Source organism: Erpetoichthys calabaricus, chromosome 18, assembly GCF_900747795.2.
Source record: "Erpetoichthys calabaricus chromosome 18, fErpCal1.3, whole genome shotgun sequence".
Classification (NCBI taxonomy): domain Eukaryota; kingdom Metazoa; phylum Chordata; class Cladistia; order Polypteriformes; family Polypteridae; genus Erpetoichthys; species Erpetoichthys calabaricus.
Window position 1 is genome coordinate 85,986,854 of NC_041411.2, and position 27,285 is coordinate 86,014,138.

Below are 27,285 nucleotides of genomic sequence, written 5' to 3' on the forward strand. Positions count from 1 at the left end.
GAGGCTCAGTCTGCTGGTCTTGACTGACAAGTGACACCTGAATCCTGGTGTTAAACGAGAGCAGCCCTTAAAAGTAAGGCCTCTGTGAAATAAACCCCACAAACGTTACATTTCACAGGACGATATTACTGAAGCAAAATGAAACGGTCCAGTCTCCTATATACAGTACAGTAGGTGTTCTTCACTATATATACACTACAGAGCCATCAGACCTCTATCAGCCAAGAGACCCCCAGAATGCCCTCGGCTCTTGTTTCCACGTCTGTGTGAATTTGTGGTCATTTGTTAGGTCATCCAGTGACGTCGAATGAGACGACCTGCCTCACAGCTGCCATTCCAGTTCATCCCAAGGTGTTCAGTAGGTCTGAGGTCAGAGGCCCCTCGAGTGTCCTGCTGGAACACAAAACTGATGCTCACAGTTGTCTTTGACTGCTGTGGCGTCACTGGAATGAAGGGGCTGAGCCCAAACCCCACCATGACCCCTCTTATTCCACACTTAATAGTAGGCGCTATGCAGTCCTGAAGATCGCACTGACCTGGCACATCCTAACCCTACATTCACCCATTAGACTGCCAGATAGTGAAGCGCGATTCATCACCCCGTGTGTCCAATGCTCGAGACTCCTGTGGCGCTTGGCATTGTGATCCTAGGCCAGTTCGTCAAAATGCATTTCATGAAGCTCCAGACGCCCAGGTCTTGTGCTGCTGTTGCCTGCAGTGGCAGATTGGCACTTTGTTCTGAGTGATGCCACAGAGGAGCACTCTGTGAGTTTGTGTGGTCTGTCACCTTGTGCCCCTGTGCACTTCCCAATAATGGTACTTAGAGTTGACCAGGGCAGATCTCACACAACAGACTTGTGGCAGAGTGGGCATCCTATGGCAGTGCCACACTTAGTGTCCGTGAGCTCTTCTGTACGACTCTGTGTTTGTAAACGGAGACCACGTGGATTTGCGCTTGACTAGACAGACCACCTGGACTCGGTATGTCTGGCCAGGTAGTGTATAACAGTCTGATTTCATTTGACACAAATTGTATTCCGTCGTTATTTGCTTTAAAGGCTCATCTCCTTCAGTTTTTCCTCCTCAGTTGCCCCCATGATGCTGACCTTGTCTTGGTTCCTCTTCTGTGGACTTTCTCTGGGCACGGCTCAAGATGGCACACAGTACTCAAGCTGAGGTCTCACTGGTGTGTTAAATAACTTGAGGACAATCTGCGCACATGATGGGCGCCATATAAGCTTCTTATCCTGTTCACCTGTCTGATCATTTCGGCCCACTGCTCGGTGTAAAAAGTGCCCAGTCCACGTTGACTTTGCATGAGAGGTATTTTCCGGTTTCAGATCTCCCACTTCAGTTCCCATCTAGAATATTTCCCATTTACTTAAATTTCATCACCCCAACCCCACCCAAGCCTGTATGTCATTCTCCACTTCTCTCCACTTTTGAATTTGTTTAAATTTAAAATAACATGTCCTTCATATTGTGGCCAGGAGATGGCAGCACTTATCCCAAGGGTTCCTTTGACTTTTTTCATTTCCCAGTTGGGGGCTGCCACCCACTTTGTTTCCTAGTGGTGCCATCCAAAGCCCCCAGCCTTCTCCCATTGTCCCCTGACAGTCCACAATTTAGGAGTCTTGACCCAAACACCAAACGGCAGCAGACTGACTTCCAGTATTATTTATTAAGCTCAATTCAGTAGGAGAGAGAAAGCCAGAAGCAGAGTCAGTCAGCCCATAGTTTATTATGACATGTTAAAGAAGCTGGTGGTCCTCGGCGCCGCCAGTTTAGGGCTTAGAGCCACAGTATCCATGTGTGTCTGCACGTCTCAAGGCGCTACATGAAACGAGAAGACATTGGACACTCTAAGAGGACGAACGGTAAACCAAACGAGGCCGACGTGTGCAGACACAGAGGTAAGACATTTGGGAATGGAGAGCCGGCCGGCCGGTCCGTGTATTCGGAGTTTTGAGGCTCATCGAATGGGCAGCTCGCCATTCTTCTTTCCCTCTTGGTTTTGCATTACCAGTATGTTTTAATGTCAAACCCAAGTTCAGGGCGGCAATGTGAATTTGTGTTCTTGATTTGCTTGATCGTCATCTGCTTTACATCTCACGACCTGAGACTGAAGGCCGTTTCTTCATGTATGAAGAGCTAGAAGGTCAGCAGCGTTTCCACATTTCCTAATACTAAGCATTTGGTGATCCTTAGAACTTTAGCTGCAGCAGGTAGCGGATACGGCACTGGCTCTCCTTGTAGATGACATACTCGCTCTGAGAGAAACGGCTGCTGCTGTACTCCTTCTGTGACAGCGGCTTCCCCTGGGGAACCATCACCTTCTTGCCATCCAGTATGATGCTCACGTCCTTGGAGGCGTCTGAAAAGAATGGCAGACAGTGGTGACATTAAAGTCTCACAGTGAACACGGGCAACTAATGGAGTGATTATTTAAAGGCCACGACTCCATCTTGTGGAATGGCAGAAAAGACGCTGGATGCACCAAGGCCCACTTGCATGCAGCTAAGGGCCACCACCAGAGGGTATGTAGGAACCCACCAGTGACTCCCAGGGCTACTGTTTCCATCTCCCTGGCATTGCCATCTGCTGGCCACCGGAATCCCCACCAAGGCACTTGCTTTAAACCCAGGCAGGCTGCTTACCTGGTTCTGTTTGACCTCGTGCCACAACGCAGTCGTAGCCATCCGGTGCCTGTACTAAAGAGCTGTCATCCTTGGTGATGGTGTACTCCTTACCAAGAGATACTTCATTAAGAAACATGATGCCAATTCTGTTGGAGGTGTGCCACACTGAGGGAACAAAAACGTCAGATTGAACTTGCTGAGGCCTCAGGGTGGAAGGTGGTTCAAAAGTCCATGCCGTGTCACCAGGTCTGCTTGTAGCTTACATGTCATGGTGTTCCAGAGGAGTCTCGGGTCCCACAGATGGGATCAAACCTGTCAATTTACTTCTATTTGCCCACGGCTCTTGGGATTTTCTTTGACATCCCTTCACCCTGAATGTAAGGAGTAACCTGAGAAAAGAAACCCTCCAAAAGAGCAGAGCCTAAGATCATCAAGAAGTAAAGTGGGCACTGCCACCACCAGACAGTCTCATGTTCTCTCACTATCACCAGTCTTGGGTTTATTAAAATGAATATTAAAAACAATATGGATATGTGGGCCTTTGTCATGGGTCTGTGTCATGATGGATTTGGTGACCACAGAGGTCCACTACCATCATCTATGTTTAGCATCCAAGAGCAAAAAGCAAAATGGAACTGGCATTAAAGGCACTGAAGTTAAGTATGTTATGGAAGCAAGGGCCAGAGGGTGAAGGCAGGAATGAGCAGAGTGGCAGCCAGAGGCGGCTATGTGTGGGTGCTGGCATGAAGGCCCATCTTCAGGCCACCAAAGGTCACATGTGAAATTGGTCACAAACCTGGACATCAGCAGAAGACGAGTTCCGTGACCACACAACTGAACATGTACTGGGAGAGGGTCGCCAGTCTGAACTGGACCAAAACAGAAACATTCACATATGCTGGTCAAGAATTGTGTGGGGGCTATTTGAGTGGGATGCAACCGAAGGAGACCGGAGATATTAGGTGGACGTCTGAAGACTAAGGAAGGGTCATGTGGTGGTGGTGCCATGAGGAGTCGGAGGTGCCAAATCAGTAAAGTGGATGGCACAGTTAACTGAGAAGTTGGCGATGCTTGTTGAGGGCTGGGCACTGGATGCATGATGGATGGTCTTTTCCTGCCTTGCTCTGGAGTGGAAATTTGTTTAGCTGGCACATTTCTGAGGTTTTCTTCTATTCCTGCTCATCATGAAGGAGGCCTTAAAAGTCCCTATCTGTGAAAAAAGTGAAGCCTTTGGAGCCACACCTGACCGTTAGGACCAGCAGCAGCACGATGGAGCGCCTCTTCTGTCTGACCGACCACCACGTCATCGACTATCCTTCCCTTCATCATTTCAAAGTCCCAAAGTCACAGGAGGCCTTACCACAAGGGTGGGCAGTCCAGGGCTATGGTGACGGACGTGTGACAGCAAAGGTCTGCTGACAGGTGTGTCAAACGGCCTCATTCAGGGGGCTCAAGAGAAGGTGGGCACACAATATACAAAATGTCAATGGGGGCTCCAGTCAGAAGAATCTGAAGCACATGAATGAGGACCCACAGAAGAATGTGAGGCTAAGGGGCCTGGACCAGTGGTACAGAGACTGATCGGCAAGGCAGGTGGTCTGCTTGGCATTGACGTCAGGCAGCAGCAGACAGTCACCTAGTGTGGTGATTGACATCAGAGTGGACAGGAAATGACCTGTAATGTCACATCCCAGTTAAGTGGTCCTCCTCCACCAGAGTACCCTGAAAAGGGCCCCAATGTTTGAGATCAGTGACAGTCCGGTTTGGGCCTCCCCTTTTCAAATCCTCCTCACAGGCAGAGGCTGGCTGTGAACGCGGGGTTAGAAGCCAGCACAACGTGACTTGTCCATCAAAGGGGGCCTGTGGACATCTGTATGATGGTGATGGGCTGCTTCTGTCGCGTCCTGGTCGAGTGACACAGGTCACCAGATTGGAAACCAAATTGCTGCACAACGACATACCAGAGGGAGTCTTTGTGATGTTGGAGACGGACCACTTCATCAAGCGTGTTTGAGTGGTGTGAGCAGACCTGTGACATGGCGTGGCATCGGCAAGTAGCCAATGCGAGGGGGAGATGCTTCAAAATGGCGCCAGTAAACTGAGGAGAAGTTGGCAGGCCCACCTTTCTGTCTCTCCTCCAAAATTTCTATTTTGTCTCGGTCACTTGACTCTAAACTTCTTTTTGGTAATGTCACCTTAACACAAACTGACATGTCTCACCTGTGTTTTCAAAAGACAATGGAGTTTCACAATTCGATTGGGACGGCAATGGGCAGCTTGGCCTTCAAACTAGCAGACTGGTATACTGTGATCTTCTGGTGTAGCCACGTGGCATATCACCACTCCACAGGCTTCCTGGACAGACCTTTACCATCCCATGACACCTTTGACCCCTCTGCTGTGCCCACCCACTGAGGCCCGAGGGCCCGTTCAGCTTACCAAAGTTTTCCGACTTGGAGTTCTCTGAAGCGAAGTAGATGCCCTTCCCGACTCGTCCTCCAGAATGAGGCATGACTCTTAGGCCACTTTTCAGGATTGCTGCAATGGAGGCCATTTTGGTGCCGTGCCACAGCAAGCGCCGGTTTTCTATGCCATTGTGGGTTTTAAAGCGCTTGCCCTGTGGAAGAGAGAAAAGGAGTCACAAAATGAGAGGCAGCGGGCACACCGGGTGGGCTGCATCGGGAAGCCTGGCCACCATCATCACCCAGTAGAAGGAGAAGTGCGGGTGGGCTTCATCGGGAAGCCTGGCCACCATCATCACCCAGTAGAAGGAGAAGTGCAAAGACATATCTATCTATCTACATACAACGGAAAGGCACTCAGTTGGCACGGCCACACTGCAGTAGTGAAGAAGGTGCAGTGATGTCTGACAACTCGTCAGGACTTGTTTAACAGAAGAGGACATGATAACATGGAACATGCAGAAGATCAAAAACAGCAAAGGGGTGTGTCATGGGCCGACACAGGCGGAGGGGGACACGTCTGAGTGAGCCACCCTGATGAAATTCCTGCTGTGCCGGCCTCTGAACTGTGAAGCCGTGTTTCTTAAGCTGTTGTTTCTCAACCTTCTTGGTGTCTCGACAAACTTTTTCCCACGTTGGTTTTCTCGTGACCCACTAGGGTATCCCTCGGTTATTCAAGTGTGATTGTCAGATCAAAGAGGAGGAGGAGGAGGCCCTTCTTGGTCCTTCGAGCACAAATATTGGATCTTTAGCTCACTGGAACCCACTGCCATTATGAGCACAAAACTAACTTGTGGCCCACTGGTCATCTTAAACTTTAGGTCAAGGGCATGTTTGTAATGGGTCAACACCAAGAGTGAATTCTGTGCCAAGTGAAATACCTCCCTCTGTTTAGTGTGCAAATCAACGCTGTGAACACATCTCAGGGTTTTATTTCTCTGGCACAAATAAAAAATAAATACCAGGACACCAGGTACCCTCTTACAACCAGTGAGATGACACAAATAAGTGAGGGGTGAGAGGAGGGAGAGACGTAATGTGGTTGTGAGGTGCAGGGGCTTCAGCGTTCGATTGAAATTACATTAGTGATGTGGCACAACAAGGTGACGATTTTTGGAGTATCACGAAGTGTGAGTGAGTACAACTGGTTATATACAGTGGTGTGAAAAACTATTTGCCCCCTTCCTGATTTCTTATTCTTTTGCATGTTTGTCACACAAAATGTTTCTGATCATCAAACACATTTAACCATTAGTCAAATATAACACAAGTAAACACAAAATGCAGTTTTTAAATGATGGTTTTTATTATTTAGGGAGAAAAAAAATCCAAACCTACATGGCCCTGTGTGAAAAAGTAATTGCCCCCTGAACCTAATAACTGGTTGGGCCACCCTTAGCAGCAATAACTGCAATCAAGCGTTTGCGATAACTTGCAATGAGTCTTTTACAGCGCTCTGGAGGAATTTTGGCCCACTCATCTTTGCAAAATTGTTGTAATTCAGCTTTATTTGAGGGTTTTCTAGCATGAACCGCCTTTTTAAGGTCATGCCATAGCATCTCAATTGGATTCAGGTCAGGACTTTGACTAGGCCACTCCAAAGTCTTCATTTTGTTTTTCTTCAGCCATTCAGAGGTGGATTTGCTGGTGTGTTTTGGGTCATTGTCCTGTTGCAGCACCCAAGATCGCTTCAGCTTGAGTTGACGAACAGATGGCCGGACATTCTCCTTCAGGATTTTTTGGTAGACAGTAGAATTCATGGTTCCATCTATCACAGCAAGCCTTCCAGGTCCTGAAGCAGCAAAACAACCCCAGACCATCACACTACCACCACCATATTTTACTGTTGGTATGATGTTCTTTTTCTGAAATGCTGTGTTCCTTTTATGCCAGATGTAACGGGACATTTGCCTTCCAAAAAGTTCAACTTTTGTCTCATCAGTCCACAAGGTATTTTCCCAAAAGTCTTGGCAATCATTGAGATGTTTCTTAGCAAAATTGAGACAAGCCCTAATGTTCTTTTTGCTTAACGGTGGTTTGCGTCTTGGAAATCTGCCATGCAGGCTGTTTTTGCCCAGTCTCTTTCTTATGGTGGAGTCGTGAACACTGACCTTAATTGAGGCAAGTGAGGCCTGCAGTTCTTTAGACGTTGTCCTGGGGTCTTTTGTGACCTCTCGGATGAGTCGTCTCTGCGCTCTTGGGGTAATTTTGGTCGGCCGGCCACTCCTGGGAAGGTTCACCACTGTTCCATGTTTTTGCCATTTGTGGATAATGGCTCTCACTGTGGTTCGCTGGAGTCCCAAAGCTTTAGAAATGGCTTTATAACCTTTACCAGACTGATAGATCTCAATTACTTCTGTTCTCATTTGTTCCTGAATTTCTTTGGATCTTGGCATGATGTCTAGCTTTTGAGGTGCTTTTGGTCTACTTCTCTGTGTCAGGCAGCTCCTATTTAAGTGATTTCTTGATTGAAACAGGTGTGGCAGTAATCAGGCCTGGGGGTGGCTACGGAAATTGAACTCGGGTGTGATACACCACAGTTAGGTTATTTTTTAACAAGGGGGCAATTACTTTTTCACACAGGGCCATGTAGGTTTGGATTTTTTTTCTCCCTAAATAATAAAAACCATCATTTAAAAACTGCATTTTGTGTTTACTTGTGTTATATTTAACTAATGGTTAAATGTGTTTGATGATCAGAAACATTTTGTGTGACAAACATGCAAAAGAATAAGAAATCAGGAAGGGGGCAAATAGTTTTTCACACCACTGTATGTTGATACCAATCACCGTTTCGGCGGTCGATGCTTCACTGTCAGTTTGCCATTCTAGCATACGTTGAATCGCAGACCATTGCAGAGTCTGAGGGACGTGTTTATTACACCACCGAAAACCTTAAGAGCCCACAAACTATGAAAAGGCAGACACAAGCCACTTGGGAGCATTGAACACGGGACACAATCACCAAATTACTCATCAGGGTTCATTCTGTCTGTCTTTCTTTACTAAGTTTATTGAATTGTTAAATGAAAACTGGGATCTGATGGACTGATGAACTAAGAGGGCTGTCCGCTGTATGTACTTCATTGAAGTTACTTCAGATGATGAGTTTCTCGTTCCCATTGACTACGTTTGTTAAGATGTGACACCGCAGACAGAGTGTTTTCTACCCGTCTCGGGGACGGTTGCCACGACTTGCTCATCTCCCCAAATCTTTTTAATCCTGATGATGCCGTAGTTTTACTTTCCCTGAACACTGTTGAATTACAGGGTGTAATGTCCTGTATAAAGTTCTGCCCCTTTTGTTGACCATATGGGACCTGCACAACTTTGTAGCACCAGGAAGAAAGACAAAGACTTTGAAGAAATGAATTTTCTTCCCAATGCCGTAGGTTTTGTGTGGCTGCAGAAGACAATTTGTGATATTTTGTGTATGCAAACATTAAAGACGCATACAGCGCCACCCTGCTGCCTGCACTTGGGAAAGCAGATCATAACCTGGTTCTGCTTCAGCCTCACTACAAACCAACAGTGAGGGTCCTACCTACAACCACATGCTCATTCAGGAAGTGGTCCCCTGAGACAGAGCAGGCTCTGAGAGACTGGAACTACAGACTGGGATATCCTGCAGGGTCACATAGTGAGAACATTGAGGAGGTTGTTGACTGCACTACTGATTACATCAATTTCTGTATGGACATTGTAGTTCCAGTAAGAACTGTACGCTGCTATGCTAACAACAAGCCATGGATTACAAGTGACATCAAGGGCCTTTTGAACCAGAAGAAAGGGGCTTTTAAAGGCAGTGATCAGCATGAGCTCAAGCGCGTGCAGAAGGAACTCCGAGTCCAGCTCAGTGCGGCAAAGGAGCAGTACAGGAGAAAGCTGGAGCAGAAGTTGCAGAATAACAGCATGAAGGAAGTGTGGGATGGGATGAAGATCATCACTGGCTGCAGCTCGAAGTGGGGTGCCACCATCGAGAGAGTCGTGAAGAGAGCAAACCAAATGAACAACTTTCTTAACAGGTTTGACCACCCTAACCCACTCTCACCCAACCCACAATTACAGCAGTGCAGGTGAGCAGAGAGCTGAGGAGACTTTGTGCCAGCAAAGCAGTGGGTCCAGATGGAGTATCACCACGACTGCTGAAGGCCTGTGTGTTGGAGCTGGGGAGTCCTCTACAGCACATCTTCAACCTGAGCCTGGAACAGGGGAGAGTCCAGAGGCTTTGGAAAACATCTTGCATCACCCCAGTCCCAAAGATATCACATCCTAGTGAGCTGAATGACTTCCGGCCTGTTGCTCTGAAGTCACATGTGATGAAGACCATGGAGAGGCTGCTGCTTCACCACCTGGGGCCACAGGTTCAACACGCCCTCGACCCTCTGCAGTTCGCATACCAGGAGAAGGTGGGAGCGGAGGATGCCATCATCTACATGCTACACCGACCCCTCTCCCACTTGGACAGATGCAGTGGTGCTGTGAGAATTATGTTTCTAGACCTTCTCTAGTGCCTTCAGCACCATCCAACCTCTGCTCCTTAGGGACAAGCTGACAGAGATGGGAGTAGATTCATACCTAGTGGCATGGATCGTGGACTATCTTACAGACAGATCTCAGTATGTGTGTCTCGGGAACTGCAGGTCTGACATTGTGGTCAGCAACACAGGAGCGCCGCAGGGGACTGGACTTTCTCCGGTCCTGTTCAGCCATTGGACTTCCAATACAACTCGGAGTCCTGCCACATGCAAAAGTTCGCTGACGACACTGCTATCGTGGGCTGCATCAGGAGTGGGCAGGAGGAGGAGTATAGGAACCTAATCAAAGACTTTGTTAAATGGTGCGACTCAAACCACCTACACCTGAACACCAGCAAAACCAAGGAGCTGGTGGTGGATTTTGGGAGGACCAGCCCCCTCATGGACCCCGTGATCATCGGAGGTGACTATGTGCAGAGGGTGCAGACCTATAAATACCTGGGAGTGCAGCTGGATGATAAATTGGACTGGACTGCCAATACTGATGCGCTGTGTAAGAAAGGACAGAGCCGACTATACTTCCTTAGAAGGCTGGTGTCCTTCAACATCTGCAATAAGATGCTGTAGATGTTCTATCAGATGGTTGTGGTGAGCGCCCTCTTCTATGCAGTGGTGTGCTGGGGAAGCAGCATTAAGAAGAGGGACGCCTCACGCCTGGACAAACTGGTGAGGAAGGCAGGCTCTATTGTAGGCACGGAGCTGGACAGTTTGACATCCGTGGCAGAGCGACGGGCACTGAGCAGGCTCCTGTCAATCATGGAGAATCCACTGCATCCACTAAACAGGATCGTCTCCAGACGGAGGAGCCTCCAAACTATGCGACTCTTCAATTCCACCCAGGGGAGGTAAACGTTAAAATTATACAAAGTTATTGTCTGTCTGTATACCTGCATTGTTATCACTCTTTAATATAATATTGTTCTTTATCAGTATGCTGCTGCTGGAGTATGTGAATTTCCCCTTGGGATTAATAAAGTATCTATCTATCTATCTATCTATCTATCTATCTATCTATCTATCTATCTATCTATAAAAATTTTATGGCACATTTCCAGCACCATACATTAGAAAGGCATGTTGTTCTTTGTTTCCAGTACAAAACTGTAATTCGTGCAGACTACACAAGAAGTGCCCACCACAGACTGAATTAGTATGAATCTATGTAGCCAGCTTGAATTTCATTACATTATAGTAAAGTAAACGCACCAGGAACATATTATGATACCTACATAGGATTTCGTCCATTTATCTGGGAAAATTTGACACAAAGAAATAAATGAAATCCAAAGATTTATTTTTGAGTTGTGATAACGAGAAAGGATTAAGGGAGATCTATAAATGTGTTTTAAATTAGGACCAGTTCATTTAATGAAATGATTAAAAACATCAACAGGTTCCTTTTTTTTTTTTTTTTTTTGTGAAATCCTTTAGAAATACTGTACGCGCTGTCAATTGAGGATCTCGTCGCTATTTAAAAACACATACGCAAGACCAGGGACACAAGCTTCACTGATTCATTGATTGTTTTATCAAGGGACTTGTGCCAAGTGCCCACGCACACCCGTTACAAAGTGACATGCATGTCTCTCTGCTTTACACTGGCAGTGACAGACCTCTGCAATTTGTAATGACAATTATTGTTTCATTAACAAGACGTTTGCTTGGTAAAATTCATGTGAGGTATACTTGAGCAGAAATACAAATGTATGGCCATTGTTATTTTTCTGATTATGGCTCTGCTGTCACTATGGTGGTAATCCTCTTCTTGGGTCCCACATTGGTGTCCGTTTTCTTATTTGGATCTTCAGGATTTTAAAATGAGACCCACTCTGTCTGTAAAACAATTGGACAGTACAGGGTGTCACTCCCACCACCAGCACAACACCTAACGTGTGACACGGTGTAGATCAGTTAGTGCAGTGGCTTTTAATAATAATAATACATTTTATTTAATAGGCGTCTTTCTTATCACTCAGGGTCACCGTACAATAAAGGTGAACAATAATTAAAAAGATAAAAACAAGAAAATGATAAATCACAAAGCAATAATTAGTAAACACACAAATATGACAAGCGGGAAGTAAGAGTGTAGAATTCACAATTGATATGCCAGCTTGAAAAGATAAGTTTTGAGAGTAGTTTTAAACTGTGCTATTGAGTCAAGTTGACGTTAATATGAGAAGGAAGAGAACTCCCGAGTTGAGGAGCACCAGGAGAGACGCTCGAGCTCCCATAGCACTGAGTCTGACGTGTGGTACAGAAAGTCAAGCTGCAGATGAAGATCTGAGTAAACGAGACGGAGTGTAAATCTGGAGGAGATCAGTGAGGTTGTGGAGAGCTTTAAATGTTAAGAGCAGTATTTTATATTGTATTCGGTAGTTAACAGGGAGCCAGTGAAGTTGAGAGAGAAGACGTGTGATATGTTCAGTGGATTTAGAACAGCAGGTTATTATCCTGGCAGCAGAATTTTGAATAAGCTGTAAGCGATGAATACGTTTTTGTGGAATGCCAGATAGAATAGCGTTGCAGTAATCTATACGTGAGGTGACTCGGGCATTGACCAATACTTCAGTATTATGCTGGGTGAGAACAGAGCGCCACACTTTCTATATCCTATCCATCCCAAAGCACTTTTCTTGGCTACTAAGGCCAGTTTGATTCATCCTGCTTCTCTCCAGACAAATGTGTGGCCTACCAGTAAGGACACATTTCACTGGACACGTGACAATCATGACTTGGCCATTTGAGGTTTTACACTTGTGACATAAATCAGACAACACATCTATATACACACGGTTGTGTTGCCTACCGTACCTGAGCACCACAGTCACTGTGGGCAGGTGGTGAGATTTGAACCCGTGACCTTGTGGTCTCTATTGGGCCACTTCAGTATTCTATTAAGTCGTCCCCTGGCACTGAATGTGTACAGATTGCACATCAGATGATGCATGGATTAAAAATGGGAATTACAGAGAGCCCAAAAATTTACCACTGTCCTGCTTTCCTATGGCATGATTGCCCAGGTAAAGACTCTTCCTGTCCTTTGTAGCCCACATTGCCTTTTACTCCCACTTTAAACACCAGATAGCCCCCCACCATTGTCTCGGACATTGTCACTGTCAAATATGGACAGCCCACACACCTCCTGTGTCTCTAAGCACTCCTACGTCTTCTGTACTCTCTCTCTGTCTGTGAATCCAACTTGCCTATTCTTCACCCAGGACACTGCCATGGCTATACCCCTCTATGGCTTTACATTGGCAAGAGTGCCCATGCCAACATATCAGTTTCTGCTTGCTACCTGCAGTTTGGTCCACACAATGCCACTGCACCACCATGAGGTAAAAATGAACTACCCTCCAAGATGTTGCTCATGTCACCAAGGAGATCCTACAGCTCAAGATGCCCGCTCCCAAAACAGTGCCAAGCAGATCAGCTGCTTCATGTCCTCGGACATGGAAAACCTCACTATTTCCACTGATTGGCGAACCAGGTAAGCAAAACTTCTTTTTAAATCCGCCTATGTTTCTCACCAAACAACTAATTAATAAAGGTGTGCCCATGGCATGCTTCGTCCCAAGGTCACGTGGTTAGGCGGTGTCACGACATGTCACCCTGTAGCACTTCCTGAGATGAGAGTGCACTGCATTTTATATCCAAGCATTGGATTGCTTTCTTTTCTTTCTTTTTTTATTGAATTTTAGGATGCAAAGACACTATCTGTGTACAAATCTCTAGGAGAGTTAATTCTGTATGCTTTCTAAACATTAAAAACCGTTCAAGTCTGAGGGGGTGGAAAAAGGTGGTTATTGTGTGGAGGTGCCACAAATGAGTTTCTCTGTCCTACATTGGCTCCATATGAATGAAGGACAATTGGGTTGTGGTAGGGTCACCCTTTGGATGTGTGGATGTTTTGAATTCCAAACAAAAATGACTTTGATTAAATCTAATTTCTTAAAAATTAATTTATTAATATATATGGGGGTGCTTTGAAATAAAAAAGAAGCATAGGAAGGATATTCATCTTGACAATGTTAGTTCTTCCTGCTAAAGTGAGATGGAGGGTAGGCCATCTGTGCATGTCTTGTTTAAGTTTTTCCATGCAGACAGTAAAATGTTGTTGATAATTTATATTTATTTGTGATGTTTACCCCTCTGTATTTAAACTGGTCTGCGATGATTAAAAGCAAAATGTATCCAATCTAATGTTGTGTACTAGAGAGTTCACTGCAAAAAGAACACTTTTTTTATTTAAATTAATTTTAAGTCCAAATGTCTTTTGAAATTCTGCTCGTACATTTAGGTCTACAGGCACAGTATTTTGTGGGTCTGAGATATACAGAACCATATCATCTGCATAGAGTGAGTAGTTTGATCCATGCACAGATGTTCAGGCCAAATCCAAATTTCTGCAATGTAGTGAATAGGTAGTCCCATTCAACCATATCAAATGCTTTTTCTGCATCCAGAGATAATGAAATCTCCAGGGTTTTAGACTTTATGAGTAAACTTATTTCATTAAACAGGCATCCAAGACTGGAAGTGAAGTGTCTGCCTTTAAAAAATCCGGTTTGGTCTTGTGCACTGTCTCAGTCCTTCTAGCTAGGACTTTGAAGAGTATCTTAACATCATTATTCAGAAGCGAGATTGGTCCGTTTGATGCATATTGTAAGAAGTCCTTTTTTTTTTTTAAGAAAAAAACGTAATTAACGCTTAGCGAAACATTTTGAGGTAGAATTTTATTGTCTCTGCCTCCTATAAATGTTGCTAATAAAAGGGGAGCTAAGTGAATTGAAGTTTTTTTTATAAAATTCAGCAGGGTAGCCATCATGGTCTGCTGCTCTCGCCCTCGGAAGTAAGTTTATAGCGTCTAGTAATTCTGACAGTGTCAGGGGTTTATCCAATTCCTCTGCACTGAGAGTACCCAGCTGTGGTATCTGTAATGCTTTGAAAAACAGAACATAAGGACTTATAGTAGGCTCTAAATGTGTGCATAATATTTCTATGGTCAATTTTTTTTGTCTCCGTTTGTGTTGGTAATTACTGGGATTGCATTGCAAACTTCCTGCTTGTGGATTTGTTGAGCTAAGATCTTGTTCATGGTAATGATGTCGTTGTTCTGTTCCTTTAGTAGTCAAGAGGCTGAGTTCTGATTGTAAAGCTGGTCTTTACTTGTAAAGTGCCTCGTTAGGACACCTGGCATGTTCTAATTAAATTGGAAACCAAGAAGGCTTCAGAGTTATTTTTCTGGGAGAGATATGAAATAACCGGTCCTCTTAAAAATGCCTTCAGAGTATTCCTGCAGAGACATCCAAGGATGTATTTGTCTCTAAAAAAAAAATCAATTTGCTTTGATGTAAATTTTGTGCAGTTCTCGTCAGCTAATAACAGGGGATTTCTTGCAGATGTTTCTCTTTAATAAAGTCCCCAGTGTGAGGACTTGAGTTCTGGTTTTGTGTTTGGATTTGTGACCCCCCTGCCCAAGCCCTGAGGTCCTGATTTCCTGCTGCTGGTCCTTCTTTGCTCTCTCAGACTTTCCCTGCTCCCATGCCATTGTTGGAGGGCTGCCCGGTCATTTCTTGGCTGTCTAGACATGTGCACAGCTGGGCGCATTAAGCCAATCACCACAGATAACAAAATGAGGATTTTGAAGTAAAGTGCCAACTCCTCGGTCACTGAGGTGCTTGGCCATTTAAACTGACCTGACTGTGTGTGGCCATTGAGTGTGTTCAGTGATGGACGCTAACAGAATGGGTCGTGGGTGGCCTAGGCCACTGCTGCTCACCTCTGTTTCCCGGTCCACCTCCCACACATTGAGAAGCTCCAGTGATGGTGATCCGGTGGCACTGAGGTACGTCTTGATTATCTGATTGGAGGTAAAAAAAAAAAAAAACAAGTGGAATTACAATGGCGGCCCCTGTGACCTTTCAGACAAAAACAACATAACCCTCAAGTACATGAGGGTCTGTCAAGCCAGCCACTTGTGAGTGACAGCTGGCATCATTGCCCTACCGGGATGCCCTCAGCTGGAAAGAACCAAGGAAGATGGCAGGACATTATCTCCCCTGACCACCAGATGGCAGCCTCCTGGGTTGCAATGGTGCCTTGGATTCCAACAGGGAATCATGGGACTTGGAGTTTGCTGACTCAGCCCTGTTGGGTTAGATGGGTGCCGCCAGGTGGTGCTGCAGGGACTGCGGAGCCATGCTTCGTTGGGTTTCCACCCCACCCAGAAGTGTTTCCGGACCGTGCTAATGGGCCAACATAAGTACTCTCCCGGGTGTAGCATAAAAGAAGCCGACTGCCTTCATTGCAGGAGCCAGAGCTTGGAGGGAGGAGGACAAAGCTTTCCAGGAGGAGCAGAGGAAGAAGAGGGGTGCTGAAGGCAGAGAGAAGAAGAGTTGCTGTGTGCTGACAGTATTCTGCTTGTGCTACAGAGTTTGTACTTGTGGCTGTGGTGGGAAACACTTACAGAGGAAGGGATTCCCACAATAAAAACTATTCATTTTATACCAGTGTCTGAGCCTGTCTGTGTCGAGTTTGGGGAGCTGGAGCGCCCCCTACACTCAACACTGTTTACCTCAGTTTAATTCAGTTAAAGCTTTTGGGTGCAAGGACCTGTAATGATGTCCTCCTTATCTGGTTTTTTACATTCATTGTGCTTATTGGCATTTCATGGCATTGTGACCAGTAGCTTCTTATGGTCACTTAGGAGATTCATTCATTTTGCAGACTTGGGTTCATTGAGGCCAGGGAGCTTAGCTCAGTAGGCACCAACCCTGGGCACCAGAAGACTATGCAGACTTCAGACAGGGCCAAACCTGAACCTACGAGTGTTGGTGGATCTGGGTCTGGCCTGGTCATTAAAATGGCCCACAGTCAGAGGTCCATTTTTGACCTCTTCACTCTGAGCTCAAGGTGGTGGAGGAGAATATGGATATGAGAACATTTGTATATTTAAATACATCAAAAATAGTGCTGGCGGCAGGGGTCTTGTCAGGCCCGCGGGTCTATGGTCTGGTTCTTCATCCCTGGGCGATGCTAACATGAAATTTTGGCGAGTGGAGACACAATTACCCAGATGTGAGGAGCTGCCAGTGGTGATGATGATGATGGAACCCAGCAACATTCTATAGACCCTGCATAAAGAGGTCCAGGTAGAAGTAAGGCAGGTTGCTGAGTAAAACAACTCCAGACATTTTTTAAAAGCCAAACACAATAATTTGAAAACGTACCTGGTGGTCTTGTGTATGTTGGACAGAAGAGCCAAACTGTGATTCATAAATCGTCAATGTTTCTGATTGACTCCACTGAGAAGCTCACTGGTATGGAATTCATTTGGACATCTTCCCAGGTGTTGGTTTGTCTTTAATTCTGGATTCTTAAATTGGGGATTGTTTGATTTTACTTCACATGAGAGGTGCTGATGCCCAGGAGCACCCAGAGTTGTTAACCAGCTCTGCTGTTCAGTCCAGGTGCCTCTCTCTTTGGCCCTTCCCTTGGTAATCACTTAGGTGTTACAGGTGATGTCCATCAGGGGTCAGTGCAGAGCTGCTGCTCTTTATAATGCATGTTAATGGCAGGAGAAGATTAGAAAGAAGAAGCTCCTACCAAAGTAGGAGACCTGGCAGATAATGAAGAAACCAAAAGGATCAGTAAGTAGATTTCTGGATGATATAAAGGGTGACACTGAGGAAAGATGCATGTAAGTTCAAAGATAACCCTCATGAGGAGGTCCAAGGAGTCTTGGTTGACTGGTTGCCGTCTACATGCAGACAGAGCACAGAAGGGATTAGGAAGACGAGTATGTTATTTAGTGTCCCCTGTGTGTGCACTACATGTCAGTTCTTCATCAAGGAGACATGTGGACACAAGGGCACAAACATTTTCAAGGTGTATCTTCACAGAGACATGAAGTAAGTGACCAGGTAGCATGGTGAACAGCAGGATATTTTGGAAATTTGGGAGACAGGACTGGCGAGTTTGGCCTGTTATCATGGTGCTCTATTTCTCATCATAGCTGAATAACTTGTGGACCCTTGGCATCCATCTCAAGGATGAAGCTGAGCACCATGGGAACAGAGCACACAGAATCACCCGCTCCAGCAGGTGGCAGCACTTCATCGCTTGGGAACTGATTGGTAACATCAATGGGAAAGATGACGGTGTGGGCCACAGAACAGTCTGAGAACTCATTTCCCTCCTTCAACCTTAATCATGCAAAAAAAGTGACAATTGCATGGACGCCATTCAGCTGTTTTAACGTCAGTCGGGTGATCCTTACAACTGGAGGCAATCTGAGGACTCTCCGTTTGCATTTCTGCAATGCCTCCCAAGTGATCCTACCCTGCAGCAACCACTTTACTCACCTCACCTCAACCGTCACAGCGAAGATTCTTTACCATTGTTTTAAGTCGCATGCACCGCTCAGTACGACTCGCACCCACCTGGTAGTTTTCTGACTTTTCATTTAGTCTCGTAAGGCCACACTTGAGTAGCTTGTAGTCCTGGTCAATCGGGTGAAGAATCTCCTCCACTTCCAACTCAGCCTTCTGATTTTCTGCCTGGAGACTCTTAGCCTGTTGAATACCAGCAAGAATCTGGAAAAGATTTGGGAAAAATGATCCAAACATCAGTGTGCAGACTCGTCAACGGAGCATACCAGTCGACTGTGGGATGGGCAGACCCCCCTCAGCCCAGGCCTTTATGCCTTGGGTTGGAATGTCACTTTACTGATTCCCCACTGTCTATACTTTGCTTGATCTCCCATTTACTTGCATTATCACCACAAGAGGGTGGCACAGTGGGCTCAAGTCCTGGCCTGGACACTCATCGTGTTCTCTCTGGGTTTTATGCCACAGGCTACAGACGTGCTGGTGTTGCCCCAATCAGGTCTGCAATGGACTGGCACTCGGTTCAGGAATGACTTCAGCTCTCCATCTGATGTCATGCAACTCCCATGACCCCCAGGCTGAATAAGGGGCATCAGACAATGGACAGATTGGTGGGAGAACCTAATGGATTTACAAAAGGCTGGTGGTCATTTGTCCTGCACAGTCTATGGGATGGTGTTTGTGCTCACAGCTCGGTTAACCCTGAGTGGGCCCCTGTTTTCTGAACAGCAGGGGCAATCCAGTCCTGGTCCTGGGGTGGTCTGCAGTGGCTCCAGGCTTTCATCGGAAAACCTGTGCCTGGCCTCAAGGGGGCGCTAGTCACTGTTGGCATTCATTCACAAAGTAACATTATGTTCACAGCCCCAGACAGGGCACTCTCACACTTGACTAATTCAGAATTGCCAGTGAACTGAGCTCACCAGAGACCTGGGGAGAAGGTGTAAAACCACAGCCAGAAACCAAATGGGTGAAAGATTTGAACCCGGCTGACCACGGCTGATACATGGAGAGACGGACACTACACCAGAACATTTTCAGACCTGCTTAACCCAATCATTATGGCCACCAGGGAAGGGGCAAGTCAGTCCAAGATGGTGTCTTTGTGGTGACTACCTGAAGCCAAAGCTCATGGGACTGAGACAAGCAGGAAGAGGGCAGAAGAGCCTGTCTGCAAATTGGGGTGTCCAACAGAGAAGAGCACCCAGGAGATCAGGTTGAGATCAATAAAGGCCGAGAGGTAGATGCCACCAAACCCCCACGATCCTCACTTACCATCAGTATTTCCCTCTTGGCATGTAGGACAAGTCTGAGTTTGATGATAGGCAGTCGCTTATACCAAATTTTCTGTGAAATGATGGTGTAGAAGTGAAAGGAGAGCACCCTGAGCTTTGCCTCGGAGGATTTCTTCTTGTGTGCCTTCTCCAGCTCCTCAAGGGCCTCGAGCCCTTTCACAAGTTTTGTCTTACTCAGTCTGTACAGGGCCAACTTCTGAAAGTCTGCATTGGAAAAAGACAGCCATCATTAGGACTAGCACTTTAATCTAAAGTCGGCTCTTCCACTTTCAAACATTCACTGAAGAGAAGAGACGACTGAAAAGCCAAAGTCTCCTGGTGGTTGTCCCACAGCTGACTCGCTGTTACAGGGAAGACTTTCAAGGGTACACTGGGGAAGGACTTTGGAGTGACGTGGAAAGTTACTTGCTTACCAGGAAGAAGAGTGGTAACCATACCCCTGACTCCTCCCGTTCCTGTCCAGCCAGCCAACAGCAAAGAGATATCACTTGGAACACCCTGAAGAGAGAGGATGGATCTAGCGGGCATAGCGATGTCTGCATGTTCTTGAGTAAGAGGGGCTGTCAGTTTGACACCACGCACCTTTGTGGAACTGCCAAGTTCTATTTTTACAGGAGACAGCTGTGGAAGGTGCCAAACAGAAGACTTACTGACCCCAGGACACCTCAACATGGCACAGAAAACTGGGTAGGACCAGGACTGACCAGTCTAAGGCAGCACAACTGACTACGGCCAAAGCAGAAGTCCTCACCAAAAGGGGGCAGTAGTGCGTAGTGTGGCAATACTACTGGTGACAAGCAATGGGATGAGAGGCTTGAGTTAGTGGACCAGATGGCAGCAGGACGCAGCCCATTGGACCTTACTGACAATCAGCGGAATGTCCCGGAAGAGGAAAATGTGTGGAAGATATGATTGGGTAGGGTTCACTGGCATTTGCACGTGCCACCCCACCTGGTAGACCAGGGTGCAAGTCCTGATTAACTCAGCTCCGTGTGCCACTCAGGGGTTTGCTTTGTTTCTTTATCCCCCCCCCCGCCCCTGCCCACCTCCCCCTTGCCATTGGGTTATTACTTTGGTGGTCCTTCTGGGTTCAAAGGCCAGCTCAGGAGTGATGCCAAATGACCACAATTGGCTGGTCATATGATTCTCAAGACTGTTCAAGGCACTTGAGTGAAAAGCTGAGATAGCGCCTACCTGGCACAACCCATTCATAACATTCACATGGCACGTCAGTCCATCGGCACCCATGACTTGTTGAAATGCTGACATCTCAGGTATTTTTGGAGGGTCCCAGTCTGCTCTGCCTCTTCCATTTGGGCTCTGAGCTCCTTATACTGGTATAAAGGACCCAAACGCCTCACTCCACCATGCGACTGAAAAGGTAGAGTGGACATCGATGGCCCGACATCAGCAGGATGGGTCTCATCCCGCTGTCAGTAAACAGACTGGAGGTTCTTACCGAGGTTTTTCATCTTCATGATGTTGTTGAACATGTTGTTTTTTCTGAAGATGAGCTGGATGAGCTCCTGGGTCGGCTTGTCCAAGGTGCAGGGCAGAACTCTCTTGACTCTTCCATCCACGGTGTCCATCTACAAGCAGAGAGAGCTTGTCAGTGGTTCTGAATGTCCACTATGACACCCAGCAGGTAAACCCTCAACGTCTCAAGAGAAAGGCAGCCGTTTCTAAGGAATTAACGGACGGTCACTTCTGGGCACAACTTGGGCCACCAGAAACCTTCAAAAACAAAGACTGTTAGAAACTGTCACACACTGTGGACCTGGATGGCTTTAGGTCATTGAGTGTCACACCACAAGTGATGCCAAACCACCATGATTTAGGATCAGAGGCTGGGCTGCCACCACTCCTCACGGATATTTGTGTTTGCCCATAAGTATGTATGGATTGGTCACGTCCTTGAGACTGCCCTTCTGTTAAGTTCAGGTCATATCAAGCAACACAGTCCTGGACAATCAGCCATGATGGGAGTGGCAAAGGGTGCCCTAGCAGGTGTCACCACCTCCAGCGTCCACTTGGCACACATGAAACCGAGAACGTGCCAAGACAAAGTAGGAACAGACCTGAGGTATGGAGCGGTAGGTTTTAAGGCCCGGCCTGCCGCCCACCCGCTTCCCATCATCTCGCTCACTAGGCTCTCTGACGTCACAGTCAACTGTCAGGTGGGTGTTTTGGGAACACCAGCCTTTAGCCAGTGACAAGAAAACGTTCTGTGCTTGTAGACGAGACAATGATGGACATTCATGCTGACTTGTGGACTGAATGTCACATTCTGAATCTTCTTTCCTGCAAGCCCTTTGTGGTTTCACGCCATTCCCTTAAGAAAAGTCGCTAAAGCCCGTGCAGAGATCTGCCCGACCTCTGGACACTTGGACATTCCAGATGCTCCTTTTATCTCAAGGCAGTTTGAGTTTGCAGGACCAACAAAAGCTCAGTTCCCTCATTCAGTCACCCCCATCAGGCCCATTTGACTGTTGTAACTGTCTGGCTTTTCAAGTTGGTCAGCCACTGCTCTCCACTGGACGGTGGAACATGAAGGCCCATTTCATTTATTCATTCATTTGTATTAAGCCCAGCTGATTGTGGTGCCATTTTTGGCATCCAAACGGGGACCAGCGTGGTCTATAAACCTTCATTCTACCTTTTTCACTTTACAGTATGCCAATTGACCGCCTCTAGCTGGTAGACACAGTAACATGACAAGAGGACCTCGTGGGACTAAGAGTTGGTGGGACAGGTCCAAAGCTAAGACAACATCAGTTAGTATAAAGTGCAGAGCTCGGCCCCCGAGAGGCCTGAGTGGCGATGTGCTCACCTTGATGCTGGTCACTCGCCCCGCCTTGCTCTCCACTTGCATCGGCGTATACTTCCCGGGGTGCGCTTTGAAGTTGTCCTTGTTCTTCCAGTCATTCTCAGTTTTGTCCTTAAACATCTTCAAAAAAAGTGCTTTGGCGATGGCTGGCTTCCTGTAGGGTGACGACAGTCTGGAGTGGCCCACCTGACCCTGGAGAGCAGATAAAAAATAACCTGGCATCAGGAAAAAGACGACACAAAATGGTGCTGCCCACGTGTCAGCAACTTCACGGATTTGGGTAACGGGATGAGTCAAAGCCTTGGTGACTCTCAATCGGTCAGGGGCTCTGCCAGTGTGCCACATGAAGGTCATCCAAGCTAGCATCAGCATGGGACTTGGTCAGAACAACAACACTGGCCCGCCTTTGAGTGGTGAGTGCCAGGCCACACAAGGCCTTTTTGGCAACTCGGAAGTACTTCCTGGCTGGATGACCAGTGCCCCAGGGTCACTCTTCAAAGGGACTGCCAATGCCTGAGCCGCCAGAGAAGTGCAGACGAGGGCTCAGAAGGAGTGGGCAGATAGTGAGCTCATTTTTTCTTTCCATTCTACCCCAAACGGTCCTTGGCCTCAGTTAATAGACTCTGATTTTTATGAGGACCATCATTCAGGGTTAGGAGTTGCTCTGGAAAACCCCCAGCAGGTGCAATTTGGGTGGGCAGCACTTGGCCCAGGACAGGCTATACAGGCTTGGAATGGCCATTTTCTGAGTGCCCCCCAAATCCAGGGGGGTTTGGTTTTGAGTGGCACACTTACATACCAGCATGTGAACCCTGAAAGATACCCACACACGGGAAGTGCAAACTCATGAGGGCCAAGTGCTGCCAACATGGGGCACCTCTGACTGGCAGCTGTTTAAATTGTGAGGCCTCAAAAGTGAAAGGAGAACAAAATCCAAATATGGTGCCCATCTACCTGGTCATGCCACCCTCGTGCACCCGCTCACCTCTTTGATCTGTAAAAGGCAAGTGGGCACTGCTAGCCTAGCCTCTCCTCCCTCCCCCTTAGTGACCGTTCTTTAATGTCACTCAGGACTTACCACATGGCCCCAGCGGTTCCAGCAGTAGAACGAGATGCCCGCCTTGATGACTTGAATGATGTAGAACTTGTTGCTGCCAGCGTTGGTCTGATTCAGTATGCAGGCGTAGTTGGCATAAATCTGGGAGGAAGGGAACACAAGAAGACACACGGCTTCTCAATCGGCCCACCATACTGAAGGACCAGCCAGCCCTCCACAGCTGGTGAGATGGGCGCTAACTCAGTGATCAGGAGGTGACAAAAAGCACAAGTCATCTTGGCACAGAAGCCTACACAGCTTGGGAAAACATGAATATCGGAGGGTGAAAATAAAAAAAAGAAATTCAGACACATGTAGAGAATTGGCACCAGGGTTAACCCAGTCCCAATGTGAATGCCCTCTCTGCCTTGTCCTTTCTTCTTTGATGCCGTAAAATGGCACACCAAAGGGACAGCAGTGGCCTGGGCTGGCATTCACTGAGAAAACACACTCATGCCCACACCTCCTTGCCCACAGTGCCCCATCTTAAATGAGTGGATGAGTGATGCGTGCCATTGTTATGTTTACATTTTTTAAACAACTGTATGGGGCACCTCGGGCATCCAAGAGAGTAAGATGACAATGGCACCCAAGGGTACAAGTCACTGCTTGTAACAGAGAAGTGCAGACAGCGGGAAAGGGGTGCAAACATCAAATAACAGAGTCTGGGAACTTGCAGAGTGGCACAGCGCCAACTCCATGTTTCTGTAATTAAACCACCCTCACTTGGCTGTGGGCCCTGAAGGGATGAGATGACATCGAGAACATCACTTACAGTGGCTTGTGAGCTCCAGCCGCCAGCATATGTCTCTGTCACCAGCAAGGAATCGCTCAAAATGATGCCCATCAAGTCATCCACACTCAGATGGCACAGATCAGACAAGGACTCACAATGCTGGGGGTTACAAAGTGCCAGGAATTCTGCTTCAGGCAGTGCCAGGCATAGCCCCTTACAGATGGCTTTCTTCTGCTCAGCAGCTCTCTCAGCGTCTCCTGCTCAGGCTGCCAGCCACGGTCTCAGCTGTGTACCTTGGCATCGATGACTACCATTACAGTGACCCACCAGTGTCTTTCGGAGGGTGCAGCCTGGCAGAGACCTGGAGCCTACCCTAGTATTACTAGGGTCCAAAGCAAGAACTTTGTCTGGAGAGGGCACCAGTCCGTTAAGGGGCACACTCACTCAGTTCAGAGTCACGACACACATGGCAAACCCACAAAAGCTGAGGCCAGGCACAAGTGTCTGTCATCTTCAAAATGGTGGCTTAAGGGCAAACATTAATAGCCTGGCTGGCTCACAAAAGAATAGACTTTGACCAGCAAGCGCGTGCCCCTTGGGCCGGCTAGGCGGACACTTACCTTGGCATTCTGCTTTTTGCTGAGGTAACAGGCCGCGTCCACATTGGTGGTGCCCCCTCCTTTGGACACAGACTTCAGGACCTCCTTGGCCAATCGGAAGGCATCCTCTGGCTCCGTTTTCACTTTCTTTGCACCTTTGGTGCCCGCTGCTGCTTTTCGTTTAGGTGCCATTCTGCACACTTTGGCAGCTAAAGAGTTTAGAAAAAGGAGGCAACTCATTAGGGGCCAAGTGGGCTGCCAGTTGTGGCCTGGTATTTTACCAACTTACCAGGGTGGGCACACAGATCAGAGGAAGAAGAAAGAAAAAAACAAAGCTTCTTTGGATTGTTCAACAGCAAGACCCTTGGGGGTCTTTGACTGGCCACAGGCTGGCACACGCTACCAAAGTTTTCCCTGCCCACTTGTAAATTCAAACAGAAGTGGGTATTTGGGGGTATAATGGCCATGGCAGATGGCTATATTTTGGAGGCAGTGCCAAACTAAGAAGCTCTAAAAATGACTGGGCAACCCTTTATGCACATTCAGACTTTTCACACACAGCCATCATATGGGGTCTGTTCAAGTGCCCACTGTGCCATGAAAGGTACCAATCACTGTGCTCTCAAATGTGCTGTGGTCATTCACTGGAGAGAACACTGCAGTGTCATTACTGCCACAATACCACTGCTGCAGTGCGAGGGCTGGCATGAGACACTTCTACCCTGTTGGCATGGCGAGTGGCCAAGCATGTGTAGTCAGCACCCATGGGTCCCAACAATTAACTTTCTGGATGAGCAGTATGCCATCTTGGTACTGTTGGATTAACCTTACAAGACCGTGACACTACCCTGGCATTGTCCGATGAACATGATACCATCTAGGTACTGCCCGATGCCCACTGCATTCTGTAAGCACATGGCAAGTGAAGGTGTGTCAGGTGTGAAGTTCTGTGTTTTAAATCATCGTGGCGTCAGAGATTGGCATTAAAAGCTGGCAGCATATAGTGTGTAGGTTTGGATTTTAGTGGTTAGTCAGTACGGCTACAACTCATGGATGTGACGGATACTGCGTAGTGGACAGGTGGCCAGGTAAGGCACTATAAAATACTGGATGCTGCAGACTGGCAACATGTGCAATGTTGGTTTCCATGTAAGTGCCCACCTACCACACCCCTCCCTGCTCCCGTCAAGGTCCCACTGTCCTCATTTTTGTCCCTGCTGGTGTCACTCAAGCTTTGGAATACTGGAGTGACTGGGAATTTCACACCAGCTGGACGGCGTCATCCAGGCCACGGACCAACAGTTCCCAGCAAAAGACACAAGCAGACTGACCTGGGCATAAACCTGAAGTCCACCCATTGGTGGGCTCGAGGTCAGCTGCGTGCCACACGGCTGTCCATCCATTACTGCATTGGCATACATCAGTCCAAATGCACTGGCCCACCCTAGAGGGGGTGTGCCAGTCCATGCAAGGGTGCAATCACATTGGGCTGATTACAGTCGCCATGTCAACTTGAGAGAATGGAAAACTGGGAATTGAGCCGAGGTAACCTCTGTGCCACCTGAACTCACAAAGGTCATGCATGGGAAAAGATAAAGTGCCAGTTGGACGGACATTCAAAGAGCTTTTGTGCCCGTAGTTCTACTTCACCTGCCGCCCTTTAAGGCGCTATATGAGTATCCTTGTGTGTAAGAACCCCCGTAGCGCTTATGGACCCCACAAAAATACACCGACGGGAAATGGCCGGCTCGAGAATAGGCTTTTAGATCGATTATCGGCGTATCCGGGGACTTTAAATGGCCTTGTCATTCGGTCACAGGTGTCGCCCGCGCAGAGGAAGTCCCGGGGGTCTCTCGACACAAACCTGCACACGTTGTCTTGATGCAGAACCGGAACTGACGAGGTGACAAGTGGCACCTACAGTTTTGAGCCCCCTTCGCCTTGACTTTTTAACTTCCGCCTCCGAGTTGGCACTGCCAGCCGAGGGTGTCCCGTCCGGTCGGTCCCTGAGGGGGCATTGGTGGGCCGAAGTTACACGTCAAGCATTTCGGGCCCAGGCAGGAAAGAAAAATAAGTTTCAGAGGAAAAGCGAAACAAACTAATAAAAAAGACAGAATGCCCTCCGAGGAAAAGGCAGCCACAGTCCCCCCGAACCCGCGTCACTCACCGGGATGCCAACGCGCTCTTCGGAGAAGGATGGAGGGGGTAGGGGTGGGGCGGGGCTGATCGGGAACCGAAGAGCCAGCCGACCGAGGCGAGGTGATGATGAGCTCACGGGACGCGGTTCCGCTTCGTAACGCTGACTTGTTGGGCACACGGAGGGGCGGACTGGCAAGAACAGTGCACGAGGACGAGGGTGCAGACGAGCAGCTGGCTGCCAAGATGACACGGGTCGGCTTGAAGACACCTGTCCAAGTAAAAGTCACCTGACACTCGTGTATCAGCCGGGAGGCAACAAGCACAAGGCTGGAGAAACGGCGGCGTCGCGTCTGTGCAGAACTGGCGCTCTGAGGGCTTTAAGACAACAGGAACGCCAAACGGATCCTAAGCGGGGGTGAAGGAGAGACAATGGTGACTGACAATGAAGACGTTCAAGGCGCTATAAACGACTGGCAGGTGGCAACGGCGACCTACCATGGCTAGATAGGTGAAAGGCTCTTAATGTCAGACCGATAGGCACACGAGGGCGCCGTTTGACCGCTT

General features: G+C 47.6%; 1 protein-coding gene across 1 annotated transcript; it reads right to left on the reverse strand.

The window, feature by feature from the left end:
* Positions 1–2,166: 2,166 nt before the first annotated feature.
* LOC114668453 (protein mono-ADP-ribosyltransferase PARP3-like) lies at positions 2,167–26,605 on the reverse strand. Its single transcript, XM_051921094.1, has 11 exons — positions 26,447–26,605; positions 24,604–24,791; positions 23,230–23,349; positions 22,155–22,343; positions 20,784–20,913; positions 19,305–19,528; positions 18,087–18,239; positions 15,425–15,505; positions 5,079–5,256; positions 2,658–2,804; positions 2,167–2,374 (listed from the first exon to the last, which is right to left on the reverse strand). The coding sequence occupies exons 2-11, from the start codon at positions 24,772–24,774 to the stop codon at positions 2,205–2,207; spliced, it is 1,563 nt and encodes a 520-aa protein (XP_051777054.1). The 5' UTR covers positions 24,775–24,791; positions 26,447–26,605; the 3' UTR covers positions 2,167–2,204.
* Between the last annotated feature and the right edge of the window lie 680 nt (positions 26,606–27,285).